Source organism: Pongo abelii, chromosome 10, assembly GCF_028885655.2.
Source record: "Pongo abelii isolate AG06213 chromosome 10, NHGRI_mPonAbe1-v2.0_pri, whole genome shotgun sequence".
NCBI classification, from domain to species: Eukaryota; Metazoa; Chordata; class Mammalia; order Primates; family Hominidae; genus Pongo; species Pongo abelii.
Window position 1 is genome coordinate 107983441 of NC_071995.2, and position 26845 is coordinate 108010285.

At 50.9% G+C, this 26845-nt stretch overlaps 2 protein-coding genes across 5 annotated transcripts in view; one reads left to right on the top strand and one right to left on the bottom strand.

Annotated features, from left to right (window-relative positions):
- The window catches only part of ACACB (acetyl-CoA carboxylase beta), a 157720-nt gene extending 150641 nt beyond the window's left edge, over nt 1-7079 (top strand). For all 3 annotated transcript variants that reach the window (XM_024257188.3, XM_063711885.1, XM_054528185.2), the window contains 5 exons: nt 1216-1328; nt 3083-3237; nt 3960-4130; nt 4239-4375; nt 5086-7079. In XM_024257188.3, the coding sequence (XP_024112956.2) occupies nt 1216-1328; nt 3083-3237; nt 3960-4130; nt 4239-4375; nt 5086-5212 (703 nt within the window). In that variant the 3' untranslated portion in view covers nt 5213-7079. The remainder of the gene's footprint in view (nt 1-1215; nt 1329-3082; nt 3238-3959; nt 4131-4238; nt 4376-5085) is intronic.
- Nucleotides 7080-17648: 10569 nt separating this feature from the next.
- FOXN4 (forkhead box N4) overlaps nt 17649-26845 on the bottom strand; it is a 30559-nt gene continuing 21362 nt past the window's right edge. For both annotated transcript variants that reach the window (XM_002823719.5, XM_054528186.1), the window contains exons 6-10: nt 26429-26556; nt 25668-25764; nt 24313-24520; nt 20277-20669; nt 17649-18810 (exon numbers count right to left, since the gene is read on the bottom strand). In XM_002823719.5, the coding sequence (XP_002823765.1) occupies nt 18551-18810; nt 20277-20669; nt 24313-24520; nt 25668-25764; nt 26429-26556 (1086 nt within the window). In that variant the 3' untranslated portion in view covers nt 17649-18550. The remainder of the gene's footprint in view (nt 18811-20276; nt 20670-24312; nt 24521-25667; nt 25765-26428; nt 26557-26845) is intronic.

The window sequence follows — 26845 nt, forward strand, 5'->3', positions numbered from 1 at the left end:
TTACAGAAAGGATGATGACAATAATGTTCACAGCACAGTGACTGATGACTTTGAAGTGAAAACTACATGCTACACAGGATGTAAAGGCCTCAAGAGTCATTCTGCTCCAAATATAGGCACAGCATTCCTGTGTTCACTCCCTCATTCATTTGTCAATTCAGTGAATATCCATTGATTACCTCACTGTATGCCAGCCATTCTGCTAGACATTATGATATGGTGGCAAATGGGCCAAGCTTGTCCTGCATTCAGGGCACTTAGACCCTTGTCAGGGACTGCTGAGGTCAGTCCTCCAGGAAGACTCAGGATACTGAGCAGCACTTGAATGGAGTCATTGCTAACTTTTCCTGCTGGCCACCAGGAAGCTCAGAGCTACTGACAGCATTCTTCAGGGCTTCTAAGCTGTCAAAAGCAAAAGGGGGCAGGGGGAGAATGAGGGATAAATAAAAATGCTGGAAATGAGGCCAGGCGTGGTGGCTCACGCCTGTAATCCCAGCATTTTGGGAGGCTAAGCGGGGCAGATCACTTGAGGCCAGGAGTTCAAGACCAGCCTGGCCAACACAGTGAAACCCCATCTCTGCTAAAAATACAAAAATTAGCTGGGCATGGTGGTACATGCCTGTAATCCTGGCTGCTCGGGGGGCTGAGGCAGGAGAATCACTTGAACCCGGGAGGCAGAGATTGCAGTGAACCGAGATAGTGCCACTGCACTCCAGCCTGGGTGACAGAGTGAGACCCTGTCTAAAAAAAAAAAGAAAGAAAAGAAAATGTATGTTGGAAATGGGAGGACAGCTCACACAAGACTACGCCGGGCTCTCAAGGTGCTTTTGTGAGATTTAAAGCGATCAGAAACAGTGCCCCGCCTCTAGGAGGGCAGAAATTAGCAAAGTTAGAGAGGACTGTGGCTGGAGAGCAAGAGGGTTATGCTGCCATGGAAAAAATCGTACACTCTTAGACCTGAAAGGGGCCCTCCAGAGTTCAGAAAGCATTATTTTAAACAGTTGGCTCAGTCTTTCCATCTGTGGGTAAAGATACAGAGGCCCAGAGAGGGAAAGTGATTTGCCTAAGGGCACACAGCATGTGTGGGGGTAAAAGAGCTGAGGACTGACACCCAGATCTTCTGGCTCTCTTTCCTCCAGCTCCCCCCACATCCATTAGCCGTTGCTTGCTGGGCAATGCCTCATATACCCCCATCCCTGCTTCTTCTCTTTTAAGGGGGGGTGTTCTGGAACCAGAGGGGACAGTGGAGATTAAGTTCCGAAAGAAAGATCTGATAAAGTCCATGAGAAGGCTCGATCCAGCTTACAAGAAGCTCATGGAACAGCTAGGTAAGGGGGTCCCAAAGGCTTCACCTCTCAGAGGTCAAGAGAGGCCCAGCCGGCCCACTCCTGGGGGTTTCTAGGATGTTAAAAATAAAATGAAGAAACACCAAAATACAGCTAAAATAACTGTGAGATTTTTAAAGATATTCACATTTGTCTTTGTTTGTTTTGTTTTGTTTTTTTGAGGTCTGGCTCTATTGCCTAGGCTGGAGTGCAGGGTGCAATCTCAGCTCACCGCAACCTCTGCCTCCCAGGCATAAGCCATCCTCCCATCTCAGCCTGAGTAGCTGGGACTACAGGTACACACCACCGTGCCTAGCTAATTTTTGTATTTTTGTAGATGTGGGGTTTCGCCATGTTGCCCAGGCTTGTCTCAAACTCCTGGGCTCAAGCAATCCACCTACCTCAGCCTCCCAAAATGCTGGGATTACAGGCATGAGCTACCATGACTGGAGGACATTCACATTTCTAAATCAACCTTTTTAACATTATATATATATATATATATATTGCCATCGTGAATTTATTTCTCAGCATACACAAAAGATAGCAGTTGAAGTATTTGGGGCTGATGGGGAATATCAGAATTTTGATGGCAAAATGTTCCTTTAGAATTCCCAATCAGACATAAGATATTTTACTAATTTTGTTTGAATGACAGCTTTGTTTTACTTGTCATCTTTAGATGTAATTCTCTTTATTTATTTATTTGTTTATTTTTGAGACAGAGTCTTGCTCTGTCGCCCAGGCTGGAGTGCAGTGGCGCAATCTCAGCTCACTGCAACCTCTGCCTCCCAGGTTCAAGCGATTCTCATGCCTCAGCCTCTCAAATAGCAGGAATTACAGGTGTGCGCCACCACACCTGGCTAATTTTTGTGTTTTTAGTAGAGACAGGGTTTCACCATGTTGGCCAGGCTGGTCTCGAACTCCTGGCCTCAAGTGATTTGCCTGCCTCAGCCTCCCAAAGTACTAGGATTACAGGTGTGAGCCACTGAGTCTGGCCACAAGATGGATATTTAAATATCTATTTTAAGTGTCAGTGTCTTTATAACTGTGCTATTCACAAGATTTTTTACAGTGTGTGCATGTAATTTCTTTGGTTGGTATCAGGGTAATGCTGATCTCATAGAATGAGTTGAAGTGTTCGCTCCTATTTTCTGAGTTTGTGCAGAATTGGCATTATTTCTTTATGTTTTTGATAGAGGTTTTTACCTATAAATTCAACTTCTTTGTTATATATAGGACTATTTGTGTTATCTGTTTCCTCCCAGGTGAGCTTTGGTGGTTTGTGTGTTTCAAGGAATTTGTCTATTTCATCTTAAGTTGTCAATTTGGCATAGAGTTGCTTATAATATTCCCTTATCATATTTTATAATATGTACTAAAAATAATTGATATAGTATCCTACAAGCACAGTGGGTCTGATGGAAGGGGAAAATGTAGAGTTGCATGTTGAATGCTGTCTTGAAATTGTGAGTGCATTTCTGAGACTGTACTAGCTATTTGATCTGAGACAAAGGGGGCCATCAAGATGGGCCTGGGGTGGGGGCCAGGCCAGTGGACTCTGGGGGACCTAGGGGGCTGAGGGCAGCCTGTGTAGCAGCAGGGGTAATATCAGAGTTAAAGCTCAGACCTCTCACAAGGCAAGGCCTGTCCTGCAAATCATGATTTGTGCCTTCTTCCAAAAAAAAAAAAAAATCTCCACCCCACCACATATGGCCAGCTTCCATGGCTTGACTGGCCTTTCTGCTCACCTGCAGGGGAACCTGATCTCTCCGACAAGGACCGCAAGGACCTGGAGGGCCGGCTGAAAGCTCGCGAGGACCTGCTGCTCCCCATCTACCACCAGGTGGCGGTGCAGTTCGCCGACTTCCACGACACGCCCGGCCGGATGCTGGAGAAGGGCGTCATATCTGTGAGAGCCATAGCTGCCGTGTAGGGTGCAAAGAGCCCACCCTGTTTTCCAAAACATGGAGAACATTTGGGCTCGGGGGCGGGGAGGGCGACGGTGGTTGGGATGGGTCAAATGCTGTAGGAGGTGGGAGTCACCTGGGAACTTTAAAATAATCCCAATTCCCAGGTGGCACTGCAGACCAATGAAATCCAAACACCTGGATGGAAGCCAGGCAGTCGTATTTTTTAAAGATCCCCAAGAGATTCTAATAAGCAGCAAAGTTCAGGGACCAGTAGTCTGATGGCTCGGTCAGTTTGGACCTGGACCAGGGGTAGAAACCATTGTTCCTGTCCAGCATTCATCTCACCCCTCACCATTGCAAGGACTCCCACAGTCACTTCCTACGCATGTCCAGTGCTCATTGGTTCTCTTGCTGCATTGTTCTCCCTCCCAGCTGACTCATGCCTCACACGAGCCTGTGTTTGTGTCGGTTGAGGTAGAGGTGGGTGCCGGGTTTTTATGGGGGACATTTTTTCACCTATGGCCAGTCTGGAGTCCTGGTGACGTCCTGGCTCTGAGCGGGTGCCTTCTCCCTGAGCCTCAGCTTGCTTGCCTGGGATGATCTGGGAATGATCTCAGAGCCCGGGCCCAGCCCTGGGCAGCCACTGTCATGGGTGTGGTCAGAGCCAGTGTCCCGTCTCCTCCTTCCCTTTCCCGGGGATTCAAGCCTGGCTTGTCCACAGGACATCCTGGAGTGGAAGACCGCACGCACCTTCCTATATTGGCGTCTGCGCCGCCTCCTCCTGGAGGACCAGGTCAAGCAGGAGATCCTGCAGGCCAGTGGGGAGCTGAGTCACGTGCATATCCAGTCCATGCTGCGCCGCTGGTTCGTGGAGACGGAGGGGGCTGTCAAGGTGGGCCTGGGGTGAGAACGAGGCCAGTGGGCACAGGGGGTGCTGAGGGCTGAGGCAGCCGGCCCACAGCTGGGTCCCTCTCTGAGGCATCCTCTGCCCCCTCCCCAGGCCTACTTGTGGGACAACAACCAGGTGGTTGTGCAGTGGCTGGAACAGCACTGGCAGGCGGGGGATGGCCCGCGCTCCACCATCCGTGAGAACATCACGTACCTGAAGCACGACTCTGTCCTCAAGACCATCCGAGGGTGAGTGGCCACCGCACCTGCCTCCCAGCCTCCTGGCAAGGACCCAAGCCAGGATTGACCCCCGGCTGCCCGACTCCTATGCAGCCACTTGAACCCGCCACGCTGTGCAGTCTGGGGTTGTCCCTGCCCCCTCCCCGCTCCCCAGCAAAGACACCACACTCCCTAATGCCCGGTCTCCCAGTACAGTGGCTGGGGTGGGGCAGAGAGCCCAGGGGTGCTAGGAAGGCCGTGTGAGATGCTTCCAACTCATGAACCTTGCTGGAATATGGACTTGTCCAAAGTCACAGCTGGAGCAGGGTCGGTCACAGAACCCACATTTGGAACCGCTAGCCTTCAGGCTGCTGGCTTCCATGCCAGTGTTGACCTTTCCAGAGGGTCCCCTCCCCCAACTGCCATGGGGTCACCCCGTGAAGGAGGGAGTCGAGCACAGGGGACCCCATTTTGGGGATGAAGCTGAGACTCAGGGCAGTGTCTTGTCTCAGGTCATGTCACACAGCAGTGACCAGTAGGGACGGTGGTGCCTCAAGGCATTCTGAACTTCAGGTCACAGCCCCTCCTGCTGCACAGGACCATCACCCCCATGGGGACCACAGCAGGGACTCGGGAGCTCTGGATTCTGGGGTGTGGCCCCACACAAGGACTCTGCCACCCTTGAGGCCACTGAAAAAGTGGCTGGAGTGATCCCAGCCTTCCTCTCACCTCCCCCACAGCCTGGTTGAAGAAAACCCCGAGGTGGCCGTGGACTGTGTGATATACCTGAGCCAGCACATCAGCCCAGCTGAGCGGGCGCAGGTCGTTCACCTGCTGTCTACCATGGACAGCCCGGCCTCCACCTGACCCCGGCCCGCCCGGCCACTCCCGGGACCACAGCAAAAGGAACCACCCAGACCCACCACCCGTACACCCTCAGCAGACCTTGAAGACTTGCTTTTAAAAAAAGAAAATCCTGGGCACTTCTGCAGGGCTGCTGGTTCCGAGCTGACACCCGTCTCAATAAAAGGCCCAGGAGTGCCTCTTCCAAACAGAAACAGCCTCCTCTCCATAGCTGGGAAGTTTATTTTGTTTTGTCTCTAAAGACAGCATTTTTATTGCATCACTAAATCTAATCAAGCTAAAACATCCCTGTTTCCTTTTGCAAAACAGTGCCTGGCATGTGGGATCCAGGCGTTCTTTAGGCTCTTTGGATATCACATCATGAAATCTTTTATTTTTTTACTCTGAGACCAGCACTAGATGTAAGCATCTCATATATTTCAGCCAAATAAATGGGCCAAGGAAAAAAATATATATATAGACAGGACTAGAGAAAACCTATTTTTGTAATGATGTTTCTTTGGATACTGTCTAGTCACCCAGGAAAATGTATGGATGAATTTTTTTTTTTCTTTTTTTTTTTTTTTTCTTGAGACAAAGTCTCACTGTGTCACCCAGGCTGGAGTGCAGTGGCATGATCTCACTGCAACCTCCATCTCCTGTCTCAGCCTCCTAGATAGCTGGGATTACAGGTGCCAACCACCATGCCCGGCTAATTTTTGTATTTTTGGTAGAGACAGAGTTTCACCATGTTGGTCAGGCTGGTCTCGAACTCTTGACTTCAGGTAATCCACCCACCTTGGCCTCTCAAAGTGCTGGGATTACAGGCATGAGCCACCATCTTCAGCCAGATGATTTTTTTATTGAGAGAGTGAAATGGTGTTTTGTTCCCTAAATGGCGCTAGTGAATCACTAGGAGGGTCCCACTGATAGGCCATGTTTAGCACTGGTTCCCAGGGATTCTCTTTTTGAGAGAGGGAAAGCAAAATGAATGGAAGTGCCCAGCTGGAGGTTTCAGGGCTTCTGGAGGATGCTCTCACACAGCTCAAGGTCCTCTGCCTGCCTCTTCCCTCCAAGGAAAATGAGGACTGCCCCTTCCCCCTGCAGGATTGGTCCCCAGCCTGCGCATGCACCCTCCTCTTGCCCAAGTGGGGAGCACAGAGGAGGAGAGGAATCCCTTACCACACCCACGGCCCAGCTTGCTCACAAGTGTCACCTCTGTGACGGTCACCACTGCTCCCTTAGAGGGCCACTTGAGTCACTGTTGCTTCCTCGCCTGCTGGCTTGATGAGCATGGTGGGATCTGACCCTGAGGGGCAGAACTGTCGGTGACTAAGGACTGGACTGTGGTGACCATGCCGATTTGCTCAGGGGGGACGTTGCAATGCACCCAGCAGCTCCTGGCTCTGCAGGCGGCACAGCCTGGGGCCCTGCGATCCTCTGGTTTCTCCCATTGGGGCGGAGTCAGGGGTGGAGGGAGCTGGCCACAACACGCTGCTCTGATGGGTGGTTTGTCCAAGGATGCTGAATGTGATGCCTGGTCAATGTGGAAGCCCATGAGGTTGCCCAGGGAAGCCTCCAAAAGCTGGGATGCTTGAGGGTATCCAAGTTGAAAAAGACAAAATCTGACCATCAGCCAGTGACAGTCCTGGCAAATGAAGGTGGGGCGGGGCGGTGAGGGGTGGGAGAAGGTGAATTATTCATTATTCCACCCCGAGGTTTGCTGGGGTGAGGGGAAGAATCGATGCTGCTTTGGGAACTGAAGGTTTTTCTGTTGGGAAGGCCCTCTTGGTTTTGGAGAGAAAGAGAAGTTATGAGTAGCTGCTACCCTGGAACGGTGGGCAGAGAGCCTACTAGGAAATGTGCAGAATAAACTATTTTTTGAAGGAAACACTTTGGCCTTGACTTTATTATCTGGACTGGAGAAGACAGGTTGCCTCCAGGGGCAAAGGTAGGTATTCACCTTTTGCACCCTCCATTCCTGACACCACAGCTGAGACCTTGAGTGAGTTCCCATCACAGGGGCAGACGGGATGCAGTGAAGGGAGCTGAAGGCTGGACTGAATTGGACAAAGTCATCCCTTTTTGAAAGCACTGGGGAAAAATGTTTTAGAAAATTATATGCAAGCCTAGTCTATACCACAGGCAAAAAGGGAGCTTCTCTGGAAGAAGGGGTGAGGGAGTTGGCCCAGGCACTTCACATGCGAGTTCCATTCCTTTCCACCACCTTGATCCACCCCTGTTGTGCAGAAGAGGAAGCTGAGGCACAGAGAGGTGAAGGCATTTGTCCATGGTTACGCAGGGATGGAATCAAGTCTGCTTGGCTCCAGAACCCAGCCCTTTCCTTTTATGACCTAGGTCCTTGGGGGGCAGGCTTAAGCCACACTTAGGAGTTGGTTGTACATGGACCCAAACTGCACAAGAACCCCCCGACCTGCCCCCCACCGTGGCTTCTCAGCACACAGGGACTATTCAATTTTGTCTCCAAAACACATAACAATAACTGTTACCTTGATTCTGCCTGACACCTTTTCCAGGCATTTCCCCCTCACCAGGGATGGGCCAATCAGAGTTCTCCATTCCCCCTGACAGTGACTGACGCAGGTATGGGCATGTATCCCCAGTAGAGCCGATCAGAATTCTTTAGGGATGGCTGACAGTGCTGATGTGGAGAGAACCTACCAATGCAGGGGGAAGCCAAGCCCAGAGATAGAGGGGGAGACCCAGTCCTGTTGGTGGTACTTGGATGCCTGGATCAAGCCATGCCTGAAGTCAGTAGCCCAGTCCCAGGAACCTATCCATGGTTTTTTTTTGTTGTTTTTTTGTTCTTAATGCTTGCACTAGTTTGAGTTGGAGCTCTATCCTTAGCCCTGGAGATGGCCCAGTTAGCCCAGAAGACAGCAGTTAATTTCCACCTACAGCAGCACCTAATGGTGGTCTGCATCAGCAGACCCTCCAGGCAGGGAGGCGAGGAGCTGAGAACAAGCTGAAATGCAGCCCTCGGGGATGGGGAGGAGGAAGCTCTGATTTGATTTTGCATCCTTAAGACTACAGGTCAATTGTTTGTTTTCATCCGGATTTGAAACCCGGACACAAGTTGCCATCTGCCGCTAAGGATGCTGGAGTTTACTCTGTGGACATCAGCTGAAAGTGCTTTCCCTAACAAGGCTGACTTTTCTCCCTTGGAGGACTTAGTGTAGCCAGTCACAAAGGGAAGGGAGAAAGGATCAGACCACTGAGTGTGGACAGAGGTCTTGCTGGGCAGGTTGGGTGCTAACTGAACACTCCCCATGATGGCCACTGGTCACGTGCCAGGTTCTGGCCTCTTTCCACACAATCCTCATGTGACCCTTGGAGGTGATTGCTACATACACTCTATCCTCTTTTTTTTTTTTTTTTTTTATGAGACAGGGTCTCGCTCTGTTGCCCAGGCTGGAGTCCAGTGATGTGATTTCAGCTCACTGCAGCCTCAACCTCCCGGGCACAAATGATCCTCCCACCTCAGCCTCCCGAGTCGCTGGGACTACAGGCATGCACCACCATGCCCAGCTAGCTTTTTTAGTTTTTGTAGAGACAGGGTCTATCTATGTTGTCCAGGCTGGTCTCAAACTCCTGGCCTCAAGCGATCCTCCCACCTCAACATCCTAGAGTGCTAGAATTACAGGTGTGAGCCACTATACCCAGCTTCTATCCTCATTTTTATAGATGAGAAAACCCAGGCTCAGAGATGAGCCAACTTCTCCAAGTGCAAATAGCAGGTAAAAGGAGGGCCAGGCCAGGAACCCAGGCTGGCTCAGACCCAATCCCCCTGGGCTTAATGCCTTTCCGTAAATCCTGAACCTTTGCAAGGGTTAGATCCCAAAACATGAGAGCATCCTGTAGACCAAACTCCACTCCTCCTGCCCCCCTGACTTCCTGGCTAATTCAGCCAATGGCATCATTCAGATCCTCATCAAAAGCCTCATGCTCTCCATGCCAAGAGCCCACACTAGGGTGGGCTGCCCTCTTTCCCGATTGGCAGATTTTTCAGCCCTTGATTGGCAGATTCTGTAGCCCCTAAACCACTCAGAGGAACCTCACATTTCTGCATGCACAGTGGGCTCCTCCACATCACAAATGTAAATGTGGGCTGGGTTATCCCCATTTCTACTCCTTTCTTTGGCCTCCCCAATTGATTATTTTATTTATTATCTTATTATTTTGCCTTCCTCTGCTCCAAAAGTCAGTTGGCCTTTTTTCGCAGGGTCATTCTTTTCCCCTAACATTTTACTATGAAAATTTCCAAATGCCAAAAAGTCAAAATATTTCATAGCACTCACCCCAACCCACCATCTTGATGCCACCGTTGACATCTGACTGTGCTTGTACCTTCTTTAACACCACTCTCTCCATCTGTCCCTCTGTCTCTTTATCTGTGAATGCATGTTATTTTGTCACATTTCAGAGTGAATTGCAGACATTAATACATTTCTCCAGAGTTATTTTTGCATTTCAAAACCAGTTGTTTGTTTTGTAAATCACTTCCTGAGCTTTTCTGCAGCTGAGCGCACATCCAGATCAACAGAGCTGTGTTGAGACGAAGCAGCCAGCCGCGTGGCCAGAGGGGGAACCCCAGTTCTCACAGTGCACACAGCACCAGAAAAATGCTTTTTTCCACTCTTTTATGAGCATGTGTCACAGGCCGAGCACTGTGACAGGGTGCTGCTATGAGCAAGGCAACCCACTCTTGCCCTTGGGGACTGATATCCTGGGGTTCCCAACAGGTAGAAATTGCAAGTGGCTAACCATAAGGAGATGTTTAGGGTCACGACTAGTCAAAACAGTGACTGTTAAATCCAGAAACGTCCAGGGTCCACTTTTCAAAGTCCCTGTGACAGGAACGTGACAGAGAAGAGAACAAGGACCATCCACACAGGCCACAGAAAGGTTTTGAATGACCACCACGCACAGCAAAGCCTCCCTATGGCTTCTGCTAACTCAACCCTCTTCTGCTAACTCAACCCTCTTCTGCTAACTCAGCCCTCTTCTGGGCACTGGCCGTGCAGCCGACACACCGAGCCACGCTGCTTGATGCCCAGACAGATCTGCCCAAAATGCCACTTCCCTGTACTAAGTGCCCTTGGGACAAAAGTATCACTCAATCCCATAAGACATGGCATGAGTCCTGGGGCCCAACTTCAGCTATGCGAGAGCATCTTGTTACTACCGTGAACCAACGAGTCTAAACTGTCAGTTCACCTCCAGGTGAGCACTGGCTGTTTCTCCTGGGGAACCTCTTCCCCCTTGGCCTTTGGCTGGCTGACTCCTACTCATCCCTCAAAACCCAACTCAAATGGCACTTCCCCCAGGCAGCCTTCTTTGACCACCTCTCCCATGGGTTGGGAGCCCTCCTCTGTGCTCTGACAGCCCCTGTTCTCTCTCTTTTGTGCAACATATATGAAACAGATTTCTAACTAAAACACACAGCTAGGGATCCCTAGGTGTTTCTGGTTGCTGAACCAGAACTGGATTTTGGAGAACAGTCTGCTGACAGAGAGGTGGTACTCTCCTGGAAGGGGAGGTGAGAGGATGCTCCTGATGATGTTCTGTATTTTGTAATACCCTGACCAATGGGGTATATCTCTGGATGGAATACTGTGTAGGAAACACAGGCAAGGAACCTACATGTTTTTTTGTTTTTGTTTTTTTGAGACAGAGTCTTGGTCTGTCGCCCAGGCTGGAGTGCAGTAGTGCAATCTCAGCACACCGCAACCTCTGCCTCCTGGGTTCAAGCGATTCTCCTCCCTCAGCCTCCTAAGTAGCTGGGATAACAGGCACATGCCACCATGCCTGGCTAACTTTTGTATTTTTAGTAGAGATGGGGTTTTGCCCTGTTGGCCAGGCTGGTCTTGAACCCCTGACCTCAAGTGAGCCACCCACCTCCACCTCCCAAAGTGCTGGGATTACAGGTGTGAGCCACCACACCTGGTCTAGTATTTCGTATTTTGTATATTTTTATTGTGGTAAAATATACATAAAAAAACTTAACCATTTTTAAGTGTATAGTACAGTAGTGTTAAGCGCATCCACACTGTTGTGTAATCAATCTCCAGAATGCTTTCCATCTTGCAAGAGTGAAGCTCTGTACCCATTAAACACTAACTCCCCACTCCCCTCCCCTCCCAGCCCCTGGCAACCACCATTCTACTTTCTGTGTCTATGAATTTGACTACTCTAGGTACCTCATGTAAGTGGAATCATATAGTATTTGTTCTCTTTGTGACTGGCTTATCCTACTTAGCATAAGATCCTTAGGGTTCATCCATGTTGTAGCATGGTTCAGAATTTCCTTTCTTTTTAAGGCTGAATAATACTCCATTGCATGGCTAGAGCACAGTTTATGTATCCATGCATCCATCAATGAATTACTTGGTGGCTTCTACCTTTTGGTGGTTGTGAATACTGCTGCTATGAAAATGGGGGTACAGAGTCAGGTGCAGTGGCTCACGCCTGTAATCCCAGCACTTTAGGAGGCTGAGGCGGGTGGATCACCTGAGGTCAGGAGTTCGAGACCAGCCTGGCTAACACGGTGAAACTCCATTTCTACTAAAAATACAAAAATTAGCCAGGTGTAGTGGTACGCACCTGTAGTCCCAGCTACTCGGGAGGCTGGGGCAGGAGAATGGCTTGAACCTGGGAGGCAGAGGTTGCAGTGAGCTGAGATAGCACCACTCACTCCAGCCTGGGCAACAGAGCGAGACTACATCTCAGCAAAAAAAAAAAAAAAAGCAAACGGGATTGCTGGACCTGCTGGTAATTCTTTTTAGTTCTTTGCACAATCAGCACACTGTTTTTCCGACGCTGCTGTGCCATTTTACATTCCCACCAACAATGCACAACCTTCCCTGATTTCTCCACATCCTTGCCAATACTATTTGTTTTCCTCTTTTTGTTTTTGGTTTTTATGTGTTTGTTTGATAATAGCCATCTAAGGGGTGGAGTCTAGAAGCAATTGAACTCAAAAGTCATTGCACCTTTTTACTTGCATGCCTCGATCGTCACGGACGGGATATACAGACCCCACCTGTGACCCGGACACCCGCTTCCTCTGCCTCTTGCTTCCCTCGCTCACCCAGCTGAACCCGCCCCGCTGCAGCCACGCCTCCCTCTCTTCTCTCCCACCTGCTCCCCATTCTGTGATGACGCTAAAATCCAGACGCCCGCAGACCCAGGTGGCGGCAGAACTCCTGGAGACCCGTGGAGAAGGAAGCGGCTGGCCAGCCAGGCCCATTCTCTGTGAGGCGGCACCCAAGGTACTTTGTTCATCTTTCCCCATCTCACTCCCACTGCCTGAACCTTTCTGGGAGCCTCCTCTTCCCTTTAGTTGCCACCAGGGTCACCTGTAGGCCGCACAAGTGCAAGGCCTTTCTCAGTCCAAGTCAGAGGAATGTTCCGTGTCCCTAGCCCTCGGGTCTGCCTTATCTCAGTTCACAGGCCCACCCTGCAATCCCCTCCTCACTCTGTCTTAGAATCTTCTCACCCTTCCCCTCACCAGCTCCCAAGTGTAGCGGGGGTGCTTGTTTAAAAAGCTCAGATTGACTCTGGCCCTGCTTCAGTCTCTCTCTCTCTCTCTCTCTCTCTGTTTTTTTGAGATGGAGTTTCACTCTGTCGCCCAGGCTGGAGCGCAGTGGCATGATCTCAGCTCACTGCAACCTCCGCCTACTGGGTTCAAGCAATTCTCCTGCCTCAGCCTCCTGAGTAGCTGGGATTACAGGTGTGCACCACCACACACAGCTAATTTTTGTATTTTTAGTAGAGATGGGGTTTCATCATGTTGGCCACGCTGGTCTCAAACTCCTGACCTTAAGTGATCCAGTCAACTTGGCCTCCCAAAGTGCTGGAGTTACAGGTGTGAGCCATCATGCCCGGTCATGCCTCAGAATCCCAGACGGATCCGGAGAGCTGGATCTTTTTTTTTTTTTTCCTTGGGGAATGGGGGTCTCATTATGTTGCCCAGGTTGGAGTGCAGTGGCACTATCACAGCTCACTGTAGCTTCAACCTCCCAGGCCCAAGCTATCCTCCCACCTCAGCCTCCCCAGTAGCAGGAACTACAGGTACACACCACCACGACCACCTAATTTTCTAATTTATTATTTGTAGAGATGGGGTCTTGCTATGTCTCTCAGAGTGGTCTCCAACTCCTGGGCTCAAGCTATCCTCCTGCCTTGACCTCCCAAAGTGCTGGGATTACAGGTATGAGCCCCTGCACCTGGCCAAGATGAGGTCTTGCTATGTTGCCCAGGCTGAGATCTAGATCTTAAAAGGCCCCAGGAGATGTTGGTAGTCTGCAAGTTTGACCACATTTCTGTGGTTACCAGAGACGCTAGTCAATGATGGAAGGTGGGAAGCACCTCCCTGGAGAAGATCAGAGATGCTTCCACCCGTTGGGGGGCACTTACCCCACAGGAGGAAGCCTGGGCAGCCTTGGGGTCAGAAGATGTGGGTCCTAGAGATGAGCCCGGTTGTCCCCCTCCTGGAAGTGTTTGCTTCTGTCCTGTGGCAACCCGTGAGTGGATGTGGAAGATACTGGACAGGTTCTCGTGGACTGGACACCCCTTGGGGATGGCCTGGCCTGGCTCTTTGGCTGCTGTTGGATTTGCCCACATTTCAGCCGCCAGTGAGGTCTCTGTCCTGCTTCCCCTGGACTCTTGAGGATTTTGATTCCAGAGATCAGAGGTCCAGCATCTATACCCATAGGATCAACAGTCAACACAACCAGCATCCTCCAAAGGAGGCGATGCTTAGCTCCACCACCTCATCTCCTACTTCTGATCCATCTTCTTATTCCTTTCCCTAAACTTCCACTGACTGCCCTTTAGGAGCCTACACTAAGCCATTACAGTGCCATGGAGGGGCTGAGAGACCTGCAGACTTGGGGTTAAATCCCAGTCACGTAACCTCAGAGAGTTTTGTTCCTATGTAAACCAGCAAACAGATGGTGTCAGCTGAGGCCTCTGAGATGTGATAAAAGACCGTGGGGAAGCACAGTGTCATTTGAATCCCATCTCTACCCTTTACTAATCATACCTAAGCTACCTAGCCTCTCTGAGCTTCAGTTTTCTCTTCTGTAAAATGGGGATGTATTTATCGTCTATGGCTGCTGTAAGAATCCCCACAAACTTACTGGCTTAAAACAATACCAATTTATCATCCTATAGTTCTGGAGGTCAGAAGTCCAACATGTGTCTCCCTAGGCTAAAATCAAGGTGTCCGTGGGACTGCCGTCCTTCTGGAGGCTCTAGGGGAGAGAATCCATTCTCTTGCCTTTTCCAGCATCTAGAGGCCCCATTCCATCCTCACAGCATCTTTAAATCTGACACTGACTCTCCTGCCTCCCTCCTTTACCCATAGGACCCTTATGATTACATTGGCCTACCTTGATAACCTGGGGTAATCCGCCACCATTTTTTTTTTTTTGAGACAGTGTCTTGCTCTGTCACCCAGCCTAGAGTGTGGTGGTGCAATCACAGCTCACTGCAGGCTCGATCTCCTGGACTCAAGTGATTCTCCTGCCTCAGCCTCCTGAGGAGCTGAGACTACAGGCATGCACCACCCTGCTTGGCTAATCCTTTATTTTTTATTTTTTGTAAAGTTGGAGTCTTAGTATGTTGCCCAGGCTGGTCTCAAACTCCTGGGCTCAGGCAACCCATCTGCCTCCCAAAGTGCTGGGATTACAGGTGTCAGCCACCACACCCGGCAATTCCCCCTATTTTAAGGCCCCTGATTAGCAACCATAATTCCATCTGCATCTTTTATTCCCACTTGCCTGGTAATAACATATTAGCAGGTTCCAGGGATTAGGACCAGGGAGGAAAATAAGGATAGATTGTGTCCTGGTATACATTGCAGGGAATAAGCTCCCTATACATGCTAGTGAATACTGTTACTATTTTTGTTGTTAGAATGCGGGTGATTTCTCATAGAAGCGGAAGAAAAGCTTTAGAAACATGATCTCTGAGCCTCAGTTTCCTCATCTGGGAAATGGGAACATCCCACTGGTTGTGCAGGCTGTGGTGCGGTTCCAGGGAGATGCTGCCTGACTAGTGTTGAACTCCGTGCAGCACACGGCAGGTGCTTACATGATGGCAATTTGTGTTTTTCTCCCATTAGTTGCTCAGCCCCGGAAGGAGCTTCATTCCCCCGATGTCTCCTGCATGCTTTCTTCTGGTGTCATTATGGCCAGCTGGCACTCTGGCTGTGACCAGAGCTCTGCCTAGAGCTTGTGACCCTGGCATTTTTGCCTGGACTCTGCACACCTGATTCCCCCTTGCCTATGGCCAGGAACTGAAGTCAGACTCAATTGTGGCTCCCAGCCCTTTCCTTGTGGTGACCCAGTGGCTGGGCTCCATTCTCCCAGCTGAGCACTCCAGGATATGGAGGGTGCCCCTGTCCCCTAGCTCCTGCAAAGTCCCTGGGGTACGCTCATTGGCTGTGAACACCGTGGCCTAGGTCACTTGTTCCCCACTTCAGCCAATTTCAGAGGGTGGCTGGGGGCTACGATGCTCTTTTTGGCCAGGCTGGGTTCACAGGGTCATTTAGGAGCCAAGCCAAGGAGGGGGTGGTACAGGTGCTGGGCAGAGAAAGCCAGGCTGCTGCAGGCACCCTCTCCCTACCCCATGCCTGGCCTCCACCAAGCACTTCCTGACACCACCCACAGCCCATCCTCCCAGACATACTTCCTCACTCATGAAACGTTGCATGTGCATGAATCTGGTCTCCCCTGAGGCTGCAGGCCACTTCCTGGGTGGGCTTAAGAGTTAGACTCCTGCCTGTAATCCCAGCACTTTGGGAGGCCGAGGCAGGCGCATCACGAGGTCAAGAGATCGAGACCATCCTGGCCAACAGGATGAAACCCTGTCTCTACTAAAAATACAAAAATTAGCTGGGCATGGTGGCGTTGCCTGTAGTCCCAGCTACTCGGGAGGCTGAGCCAGAAGAATCGCTTGAACCTGGGAGGCAGAGGTTGCAATGAGCCAAGATTGCACCACTGTACTCCAGCCTGGCGACAGAGCGAGACTCCATCTCAAAAAATAAAAAAAGACTCCTAATTAATACATCCTTTGCCTGTTATATCTTGGACAGCAAGTCACCTGCTTTATTCCCCTGAGCCTCAGTTTCTTCATCTGTGAAATGGGTGTAGTAACAAATCAGACATGCTTCCTAGGGCTGTTATGAGGACCAAGTGAGTTAATTTACAGCAGTGACTAGTACAGGGCTTGGCATATAGCAGGTGCTGGAAGGGGTGTGTCTCTTTCCATCTTGTCTTTTCTGACATGAGGTACACACATGAGCTGTGCCGCTGAGCTCCAGGACACACACTCAGCCAACCCTACCTCTCTAAGCCTCTGCTTTGAGTGGTAAATAGCGTTCACGATCCCTGCCTGAAATGATGCCTGTCAAGCAGCAGGTCTCAGGGACAGTAAATGGAGGCCGTGCTCATTGTAACCTTCATGACAAACTTCCCCCAGCTTCTGGTGCGATGGGAACTTGGTGTCAGAACGCCTGGGTCTGAGTGGTGTCACCTCTCTGGGCCTCAATTTCCCCATCTATAAATGGGATCTCACCTGTAAGGGATGAGTGAGTGATGTCATTATCCTTTATCTCCCTTTGACCTTCTCACAAGCCACAGAGCTGCCATTCAGCCTTTATTGATAGAAGACAGTTGCTCAATTCTACACTTACAGTCTTGATGTTGCCCAAACATGGAGTCTTTGTGAATAACAATTTCAACATCTTATCAGGGGTCGTGTTACACAAAGCAGATGAGCAGTGCAGGTCAGACGGGTAGCACTGGGATTGTGTCTAAGGGTGGTGGATACTCGGTGGAAAGTTCCAGAACTAGGAAAAACTTAAAGCTCGCCCTTCAAGGCGGGGCTTAATGCCAAAGCTCCCAGGCAGCTGGCTAAGCTGTTGATTAAATAGAACATCCTGGCTCTAGGGTTCGGGAACTCCCAGACACCAAGTCAGCTTCCATCTGGTTGAAAGGGGGATGGTGCGTGAGGCTGCAGCTTCTCCAGTTTTGTCTCAGCTTTGCTGGGAGAACATTTTTCACATTTGACTAGCTCACTCCCCTGTCTCTCTTCTAACCCAGCTATCTGCGGAACTTGCCACTTGGGGAGTCAGTAATTAGCAAGGAGAGAAAAAGAAACATAAAAACAGCTGCAGGGCAAAGGGAGGTGAGGAAGTGCCAATAAATATCATGCATTGAAGTTTTGTGCACCACTCGCCATGTGGTTCGAGCTTTACATGGTTCAGTTGGCTTTCATTCCATCAGGGGTGTCTTAAATCCCAGTACAAAAGCACCCCCCTCCAGTTCCTCCCTCTCCCATTGCATTTTCCCTTTGAAAGCCCCCCAAACCCCCAAACAATGGCACCGCCCCTCTTAGGTACATGCAAGAAGAGATGTGAATCATGAACAGGTAGAAAAATATCTGGTCTCTAATATGGAAAAAATAGGATGTTTCACAGTATCAACAGTGCTTGCTGGTTCTAAAAAGTAGCCCCAGGCTGCCAAGGGATTACGAGCTAGTTAGAGATGTCATTCTCTGGCCTGTAGGAGTTAGGATGGCTGAGAGGTAGGGAGGGAGAAGGAGTCCAATTCCAGAGGCCTCGGGCTGGGTTTGCAGAAGTGGGGTGGATGGGCCACAATAAATATAAATAAATTTAAACAAGGTCACGGTACCCGGCATGGCCCAGGAATCTGCTCTAATAAAATTCTAACGGACTATGGGAAAGGTGGGCCTGAAGGCCGCCTGGACTGGCTCCCATTTCAGAGTTCAGCTTATCCTATCCAGGAGAGAGGCTCAAGCTTCTCTGGCTCCATTTCCTGCCCTAGGCCTGTCCCCAGGAGGCTGCGGCTGAGGTTTGATCCGCTCAGCCGTTTCCCATGAGGATGAATTCAAGGGCTTTCACCCCAGGGTGTTTCCTTAATGCACCAAGGTGTCCCAAAATGGGGTGCAGGTCATTGAGGTCACCCAGCCAGGATCCAGGATGGAGAAGTCTCACTCAACACGGCCAGGCGTTGCGGCTCAGGCTTCGGAGGAGTGTCAAGGAGTCAGGGGATGCTGGGTTGCTTGTCCACCTTCCTCCGTCCTTCTGACTTGGAAGAGCCCCCAGAAACTGCTCCGGAAGCTCCAGGGGGAGGCATGAGAAGGAGAGGGGCTGCTGAAGGGAATCGCTTCCCTGTCCAGCCGGCAACTTCGCCACAGGTCCAGGAGAGGCTTCAGGGACAATGAGGGACCTGCCTTCTGGGAACACCCTGTTCTAGTCAGTTCTCTGCCCAAGCCGGGTGCCGGGGTTCCGGGGCAGGTGAGGCTGACAGCTCAAAGCAGGGCTATAGGCTTGTTCCCCTGTGCACCCAGGTACTGGGAGGAGGAGCTGGTGCCCGATGCGGCCACACTGTCTGGAGTGGAGTACGCTGTGTAGAGACCCGTCACCTGCAAGTCTGGGAAGGACTGGTCGCTGCCACCCGAGGCAGGGGTCAGGCCTGAGGCCCCCAGGTCACAGCCAAGTGGGGAGTCTCCAAAGGCGCCCAGCGTGTCCAAGCTGAATCCCTCATCCTTCATCTCCTCCCACAGGTTCCCTTTCAAAGACAAAAGCATTAGGGTGAGCTGGCTTCACATCAAATGACCTGAGTTCGAATCCCCCATCTTAGGGAAGAGGCAGAGACCATGTGTGGCGTCTAAGTCATGTGTTGTAGGAAAAGGGCATGGGGCCGGGCCTGGTGGCTCAAGCCTGTAATCCCAGCACTTTGGGAGGCCGAGGTGGGTGGATCACTTGAGGCCAGGAGTTCCACTCCAGCCTGGCCAACATGGCAAAATCCCATCTCTACTAAAAATACAAAAATTAGCCTGGCCTGGTAGCGCACACCTGTAATCCCAGCTACTTGGGAGGCTGAGGCACAAGAATCACTTGAACCCAGGAGTTGGAGGTTGCAGTGAGCAGAGATTGTGCCACTGCACTACAGCCTGGGTGACAGAGTGAGACTCCATCTCAAAAAAAAAAAAAAAAAAAAACATGGAAGGGCCAGAGTCGTAGCCCTGGGCCCTCACCTTCCCACTGAATGTCCTTGGGACAGTCACTTCCATCTCAGAACCTCAGAATAAGATGGAAATGATCAGTGAACCCAGCTCCTAAGGCTGTGGCACGGGTTAAACAAGAGGACTTGTGAAAAGCATTTAGTTCTCATGGTATCATTATGGCCAAAACCAGGGGGACAAGACAATGCTTCTCTTTCTTCAGCACATTGAACTACACAACAATCCAGGGGGAAAGAGGCAGGGAGGTGCAAATATACCCACTTCACAGCTGCAACTGACTTGCCACCTTGTCCATTTCCCTCGCTAGAGACAGAACTCAGGGCAGAGGCTGTCTCCACCCTTGGCTGAAACATAAGAGCTGCACCCGTGCTAGTGAATGGATGAAGTGTGAGCCTTCACTGAAACCTGACATTCCCTTGTTCGTTCGTTCATCACGTCCCGTTTATTGGAGATGCTCATGCGGCAGGGCAGCAGGTCAGAGTATGACCTGGCATGAGGCTGGCACATGTGAGTTGAAGCAGTTACTGATGAAAACTGGGGTCAGACCGAGGTTTAACTCCAGACTGCCACTTACTAGCCAGGTGACCTTGGGTGAGTGACTTCACTTCTCTCTGCCTCAGTTTCCTCATTGGCAGAACAGGGATGTGGAATGGTGGTGACCTCAGGTGATGCCTATGGAATGCTTTGGCCTGGTATACAGCAAATGCTCATTCCCTGTTGGCTGTCATTCGCTGTAACAGGTTGAACATCCCTAATCCAACCAAACATCTGAAATCTGAACTGCTCCAACGAGCATGACCTTTGAGTGTCTTGTCGGAGCTCAAAAATTTTCGGATTTTGGAGCATTTTGGATTTCCGGATCAGGGATGTTCAACCTGTAAAGGCTGTTGCTATAGGAACAAGACTGTGGGGCAAATGCAGGCAGTACAGTCCTCTCCCTCACTCCCTTTGGCCCCCGGGCCTCTCCCTTCCCAATTCCATTCCCATCACTCCATTCCTCCGGCCTCACCCTGCAGAGCGAAGTCCATGATGCTCGGGTCGAGGGCATCCACCTCAGTGTTCATGTCGGTGCTGATGTTGATGAAGTCTATAGGAGCCCTTCCCGTGGCGGGGTCAGGGAGCGGGCTGGGGCTGAGGTCCGGCAGGGCGTGCAGTGGCGGGGTCTGGGCTGGTGCTGGAGAGTCTGGAGCAAGATGTGCCTGGGGCTGGACCTGGTGGTGCAGGGGGACTGACTGCAGGGACAGGGTCATCAGTGGCTGGGGTGGGAGCTGGGAGACAGCCAGGCAGCCATGCGCCATGGCCACTGTGGTGGTGTGAGTCAGCATGGGGGCCTCTGGTTCCCCCGGTTTGCCAGGGCGCCGGCAGCTTTCAGGCCGGTCGGAGATCAGCTTGTCCAACTCCTCTGCAGGCAAGTGGGAGAGGTCACTCAGAACCCACCCAGCAGTTACCGGGCCCCAGCCCAGGCCTGGGTTCAAATTCCAGTGTCATCACCTGTGTGACCTTAGCAAGCCTCTTGGACACTCAGAACCTCTGTCTCCTCACCTATGAAATGACATAGGCATCATCTCATCTCACAACTTACATTGCTACCCATTGTAAATGAAGGTGTCTATTAAATACTTCTCTGCGTCCTAGCCCATGCTAGGTGTTAATATTTTATTATTTTAAACATTTCTGCCCATCTAGCAAAACATCATACACTCTGCACAGGGTTGTTGTGGAGATGTAACAAAATCACAAACTGTGCAGAATCTTTGAGGAATAAGACGACATCAAAGGCTGGGCTCATGCAATCCCAGTGCTTTGGGAGGCTGAAGCAGGAGGACAGCTTGAGGCCAGGAGTTCAAGATTAGCCTGAACCACATAGTCAGATACCACCTCTACAAAAAATAAAAAAATATTAGCTGAGCGTGGTGGTGTGTGCCTGTAGTACCAGCTACTTGGGAGGCTGAGGTGGGGGGATCACTTGAGCCCAGGAGGTTGAGGCTGCAGTAACACGTGATTGCACTACTGTACTCCAGCCTGGGTGATAGAGCAAGACCCTGCCTTTAAAAAAAAATGTCATCAGATAATAACACTAGCCCCTTTCATCTTTCATCGGGACAGTGCCTTACAGGACAGCCCTGTAACCCTAGGACTTCACTTAAATCTCATAACAGCCCTGCAAGAAGGAGGTAAGGCCTCGATTACAAATCCCATAAGACTGGGACAAAATGTATTAACATGCAAGGGGCCCTAGCCACTCCCTGCTACTAAAGAGACATTAAGAAGTGTTGCTGTGGGTTAAAAATCCTTAATACTCTTGGATATAAACAAGTAAAGACAAATTACTCTCAAATTATTTTTGGTTAATGGCTATGTCTTGTTGAGTACAACACAGGGTTGATAGTAGACTGGTAGGGTCCCCAGATCTATTTGGGTTGTACCCACTTTAGAAATGAGAGCACTTAGAATGTAGAAGGCAAAATAACTTGCCCAAGACTTCACTCCGAATATGTGTCAGTACTGGCCCTGGGTCTCAAGCCAGACCCCAGAGCTCTGGGTGGGGTGGGCGCGATGTCATACCCCCCTCAACTGAGGGACCATTGGCTCCTGCTATAGCCCTTCTCCCTGCCTTGAGTTGTTCATCCCCAAGCCACACTCCTAGCCCCATTCCTACCCCGCATGGTGATACCCAACAGACTCTGGCCATACTCCGAAGGCTGGGGCAGAATTAGCCTCCACGTCACAGTCCGCATGCATGTGTCCCTTGGATGGCCCCTCCTCAAATCCATTAATTTTTTTTTAAAAGCAGATGCAATCCTTTTTCTAATTAGGAACAGGATAGAATTTTTGGAAAACACAGAAATATGTGAAAAATATAAAAGTTATCAATGGTCTCTCCATTCACAGTAAAGATTTTGGCGTATTTCTTCCCAAACACACAAGCATATTTATTCTCATTCTCTTGCTTGCTCTCTCTCAAATACATACATTTTTGGGAGGGAAGTGAATATGCATATATATGTATTTTAAAATGTGATCTTACTGTGAATATTGATTTATAACCTGCCCCTTTTCACTTATTGTTTGAGAACATTTTTTTTCTTTTTGAGATAGAGTCTTGCTCTGTCGCCCAGGCTGGAGTACAGTGGCTTGATCTCGGGTCACTGCAACCTCCACCTCCTGGGTTCAAGTGATTCTCCTGCCTCAGCCTCCTAAGTAGCTGGGATTACAGGCACCTGCCACCATGCCTGGCTAATTTTTGTATTTTTAGTAGAGATGGGGTTTTACCATGTTGGCCAGGCTGGTCTTGAACTCCTGACCTCAGGTTCCACCCGCCTTGGCCTCCCAAAGTGCTGGGATTATGGGCATGAGCCACCGCACCCGGCCTAACATTTATTTATATTCCAAAAATATTTTAAAATATTTATCATCTCTAATACTTGCATGGTATGCCATTCTATTTATTTAACCAACCCGTCTTGTGAGATGTCTGGACTGTTTTCTGTGTTTCATTCTTAGAAATAATTTTGTGATGGATAACTTTGTTCACAAACCTTCTGCTCAAATCTTTGCTCTTCACTGTACACATTGTCAGAAGTAGAATAATTGGACCAATCCATGAGTACCATTTGCAGGTGTTTGATATATTAGCTTTCCCTCAAAAAGTTTAACAGCTTAAATTCCTATCCATTGTATACGAAGCTGTCTATCCACATCCTAGCCCACACTGAGTGTTATTATTTTAAACATCTCTGAAAGTGTGGTAGGAAAGCAATGTGTATCCCATGGTTGTGTAGTTTGGTATTTCTGGGCAAGAAACTATGGATGACGAGTGAGATCCAACAGCTTTTCCTGTTTCTGATCAGGCCCCTCTACCACTCTCCTGCCACTGGATAGGGTTGGGGAGGGGGAGGCCTATTTCATAGGAGGGAGGGAGGTTTGCCAGACACCTGTCTTCCCATCATCCTGGCTGAGAAGTGTTGCAGACTGGGTAGGGCATAGGCAGAGCTGGGGCTGGGCTGGGAGGAGGGGCGCGAGGTGTGTGTGTGCACGCATATGTGTGCGTGCATGTGTGCATGTGCTCACACACTAGGGGCTGTCTGGGTCTCTTGGCCATGCTCTGGTGGATGGTGGCCAGGTCTTTCCTCTTCCACTTGTGTGTGTGCATGTGTGTATGCATGCATGTGTGCGTGTGTGTGTGTGTGTGCACGCTTCGGGCTGTCTGGGCCTCACCAGGGTTAGCCATGCTCTGGTGGATGGTGGCCAGGTCCTTCCTCTTCTGCATGTGTGTACATGTGTGCGTGCTGTGGGCTGTCCAGGCCTCACCAGAGTTGGCCATGCTCTGGTAGATGGTGGCTAGGTCCTTCCTCTTCCACGTGTGTGTGCGCACATGTGTGTGTGTGCATCCGGGCCTCACCGGGGTTGGCAATGCTCCGGTGGATGGCGGCCAGGTCCTTCCTCTTCTGTGTGTGTGTGTGTGTGTGTGTGTGTGTGTGTGTGCATGTGTGTGCACATGCTGCAGGCTGTCTGGGCCTCACTGGGGTTGGCCATGCTCCAGTGGATGCCGGCCAGGTCCTTCCTCTTCTGCGTGTGTGTGTGCACGCACGTGTGCATTTGTGTATGTGTGTGCATTTGTGTGTGTGCGTGCTGCAGGCTGTCTGGGCCTCACCAGGATTGGCCATGCTCCAGTGGATGGCGGCCAGGTCCTTCCTCTTCTGCGTGTGTGTGCGCATTTGTGTGCACAGGTGTGTGAGTGCATTTGTGTGTGTGCGTGTGTATTTGTGTGTGTGTGCGTGCATGTGTGCATCTGGGCCTCACTGGGGTTGGCCATGCTCTGGTGGATGGCAGCCAGGTCCTTCCTCTTCTGTGTGCGTGTGCGTGTATTTGTGTGTGTGTGTGCGCGTGCACGTGTGTGTGCATCTGGGCTTCACCAGGGTTGGCCATGCTCTGGTGGATGTCCGCCAGGTCCTTCCTCTTCCGTGTGTGTGTGTGTGTGTGTGTGTGTGTGTGTGTGTGTGTGTGTGTGTGTGCGTGCGCGCTGTGGGCTGTCCGGCCCTCACCAGGGTTGGCCATGCTCCGGTGGATGGCGGCCAGGTCCTTCCTCTTCCACTTGTGCATCTCCTCCTCCATCTTGTCGATGCGGGCCAGGTTCAGAGCCCACAGGCAGCCCTTGCGGGAGGAGCCGCTCATCTTGTTCTCCACCTTCTCGAAGCACTTGTTCAGAGACAGGTTGTGCCGCACCGAGTTCTTCCACCCATCGGGGGCCGTCTATGAAGACACATGGGCATTCAGAGGCCTCCCTGTAAGCCCTTCCCCCTACCCCGGGGATCTCCTACTCAGGCCTATAGGGGCAGGACACCGCGGTGGCAGGAGTAATTTGACAGTGCCTGACACTCAGCCTCAAGTTGGAGAGACAAGAGAGTGCTGGGGACTGAGGCCAATGGGTGTGGCCATGCCCTGATGAGAGGGGAACTACAATTCAGCTCTGGCCAACTGTTACTATAGGAGGATGCAGCCTGGCCTGCTGGATCTTCCATATTCTCTCTCCCATTCAGGACGCAAGCAAGGAAGAATGATGCCAATAAATGGATAACTGGTCAAGTGTATTCAATGCAAATTTACTTTTTTTTGTGACAGGGTCTTGCTCCATCACCCAGGCTGGAGTACAGTGGTATGATCACAGCTCACTGCAACCTCAACCTCCTGGGATCAAAGTCTTCCCACCTCTGCCCCCCAAGTAGCTGGGACTACAGGCGGGCACCACCAGCAAATTACTTTTAAATGCTAGATAACCAGATATCACAATGCATCTCACACCACATGTGTACATGTGTGCACACACACTGTACTGCAGTATTTTTGCTAAGGACACTGTCCAGGCCAGGGACCCCACAGCTTGGTGTACCCTCTGACTTCCTGCTCCACTTTTTGCTTTGATGCTAACAAGGATAACATCACTAGTGACCAACCCTATGCTGGAAGCTGCCAGGCCCTGGCAGCTTGGACCTGCAGCATCTGCAGGATCCTCACTCACCTTGCCAGCTTGGGATGATTCTCCACACCTGACAGATGAGGATACTGAGGCTCAGAGGTGAAGGCTCTTGCCAATTCTGTTGTTTTGCATCATTATGTTGTACCGAATCTGTGCTGAGTAACTAGTCTGGTGCCTCTACCCTTTTCTCCTTGGGATGCCTAATGAACTCCTCTTCATCTGTCAGAGCCCAGTTCAAATGCCCCCCCCCTCTCTTTCTGACTTTCTTCTATGTGAGTGTATGTGCACATGTCCTAACCACCAGATGTACAGACATAACTGGGAACCAAAGAGGGTTGGCCCAGGGCCAGCCCTGGATTCTGGCAGCACCAGGAAGAGACCAGGGCAGCTCCAGCACCCCTACCCTGGCTTGGGACCCCTCACCTTGAAGTAGGGGAAGTGCTCCTTCATGAAGCTGTAGATCTCGCTCACAGGCAGGCTGCCTGTCTTGCTGTTCTTCAGGGCCATGGCGATCAGACAGCTGGGGGCAGGAGGTGGGGCAGGGCGGGGCAGGGCAGGGCAGGGCAGGGCAGGGCAGGCCAGGCATGAAAGGGTCTCAGGCTGACAGCCCAATGCCTCCTCTGCCAGGAAGCCTGCCCTGCTTGACCCTACACACTCACACACATTGAGCTCTCGATATCTTTTCATGGCCCGATGTCTTTCCCACCCTTTGCCCTTTCTCCTTGACCCTGGGCACAACAATTGGTACTGACTTGAGAAATCTTACCCTTTCCCCTCTTTATTGCATCCCCATAATTTTAATGGCTATGAGCCTTTAGACTTTACCTAGGTTGTTTCCCCCTCCCCAAACTCCCACGAGGTATACAATACTATTATTTTGATGACTTTTTACATTTGGGGAAATCAAGGCTCAGAGAGGTCATCCCACTTCCCCAAGGCCATGCAGCTTGTGAATGAAGTGAACTGTGGCACTGGACTCAGGTCTACAGTGGGCTTTTGACCCGGGGGACCCTATGATGCACCTTCCTGAGAACAAGTCCCACCTGGGGGTTCCCCACTCCCCAAAACCTCCCCCTTGGAAGTCTGGGCTGCCACAGTAGCTGTCTGAGATGCCCTGAGGGCAGCCTCATCCCTCTCCTCCCAGAGCCGCCCTTGGCCCTGACCCGGCCCACCCTGGACCTCACCTGTACGAGTAGATGGGCTTGGGGTAGTGTTTGGGGTGCAGTTCTTGAGACGAATGCACAGCCATATGGGGCTGGGGGTAGGGGGGCCGCACCCCAAATGGGGGGCCATAGAGGCCCACAGGAGGGCACTTCCCACAGGCAGGGGCAGGGAGAAAGTGGCAGAGAGAGAGAAAAGGTGAGAAATAACATACGTCACTCACAGTAACCCTGTCCCCACCCCAGTTTCAAAACGCCTTGTGTGGGGATTCACAACCGTCCAGGAAACAATCTTGTCTCCGCTCAGGGCAGGAGTTTTGGGGGAACGGAATGAATGACCCCATGACATGAGCATGGGGGGAATGTTATCCCCATGTGCTGGGTGAGTAAACTGAGGCTCAGAGGGGTCCCCGGCCAGCCTAAGGCAGGGTGTCTGCTGCT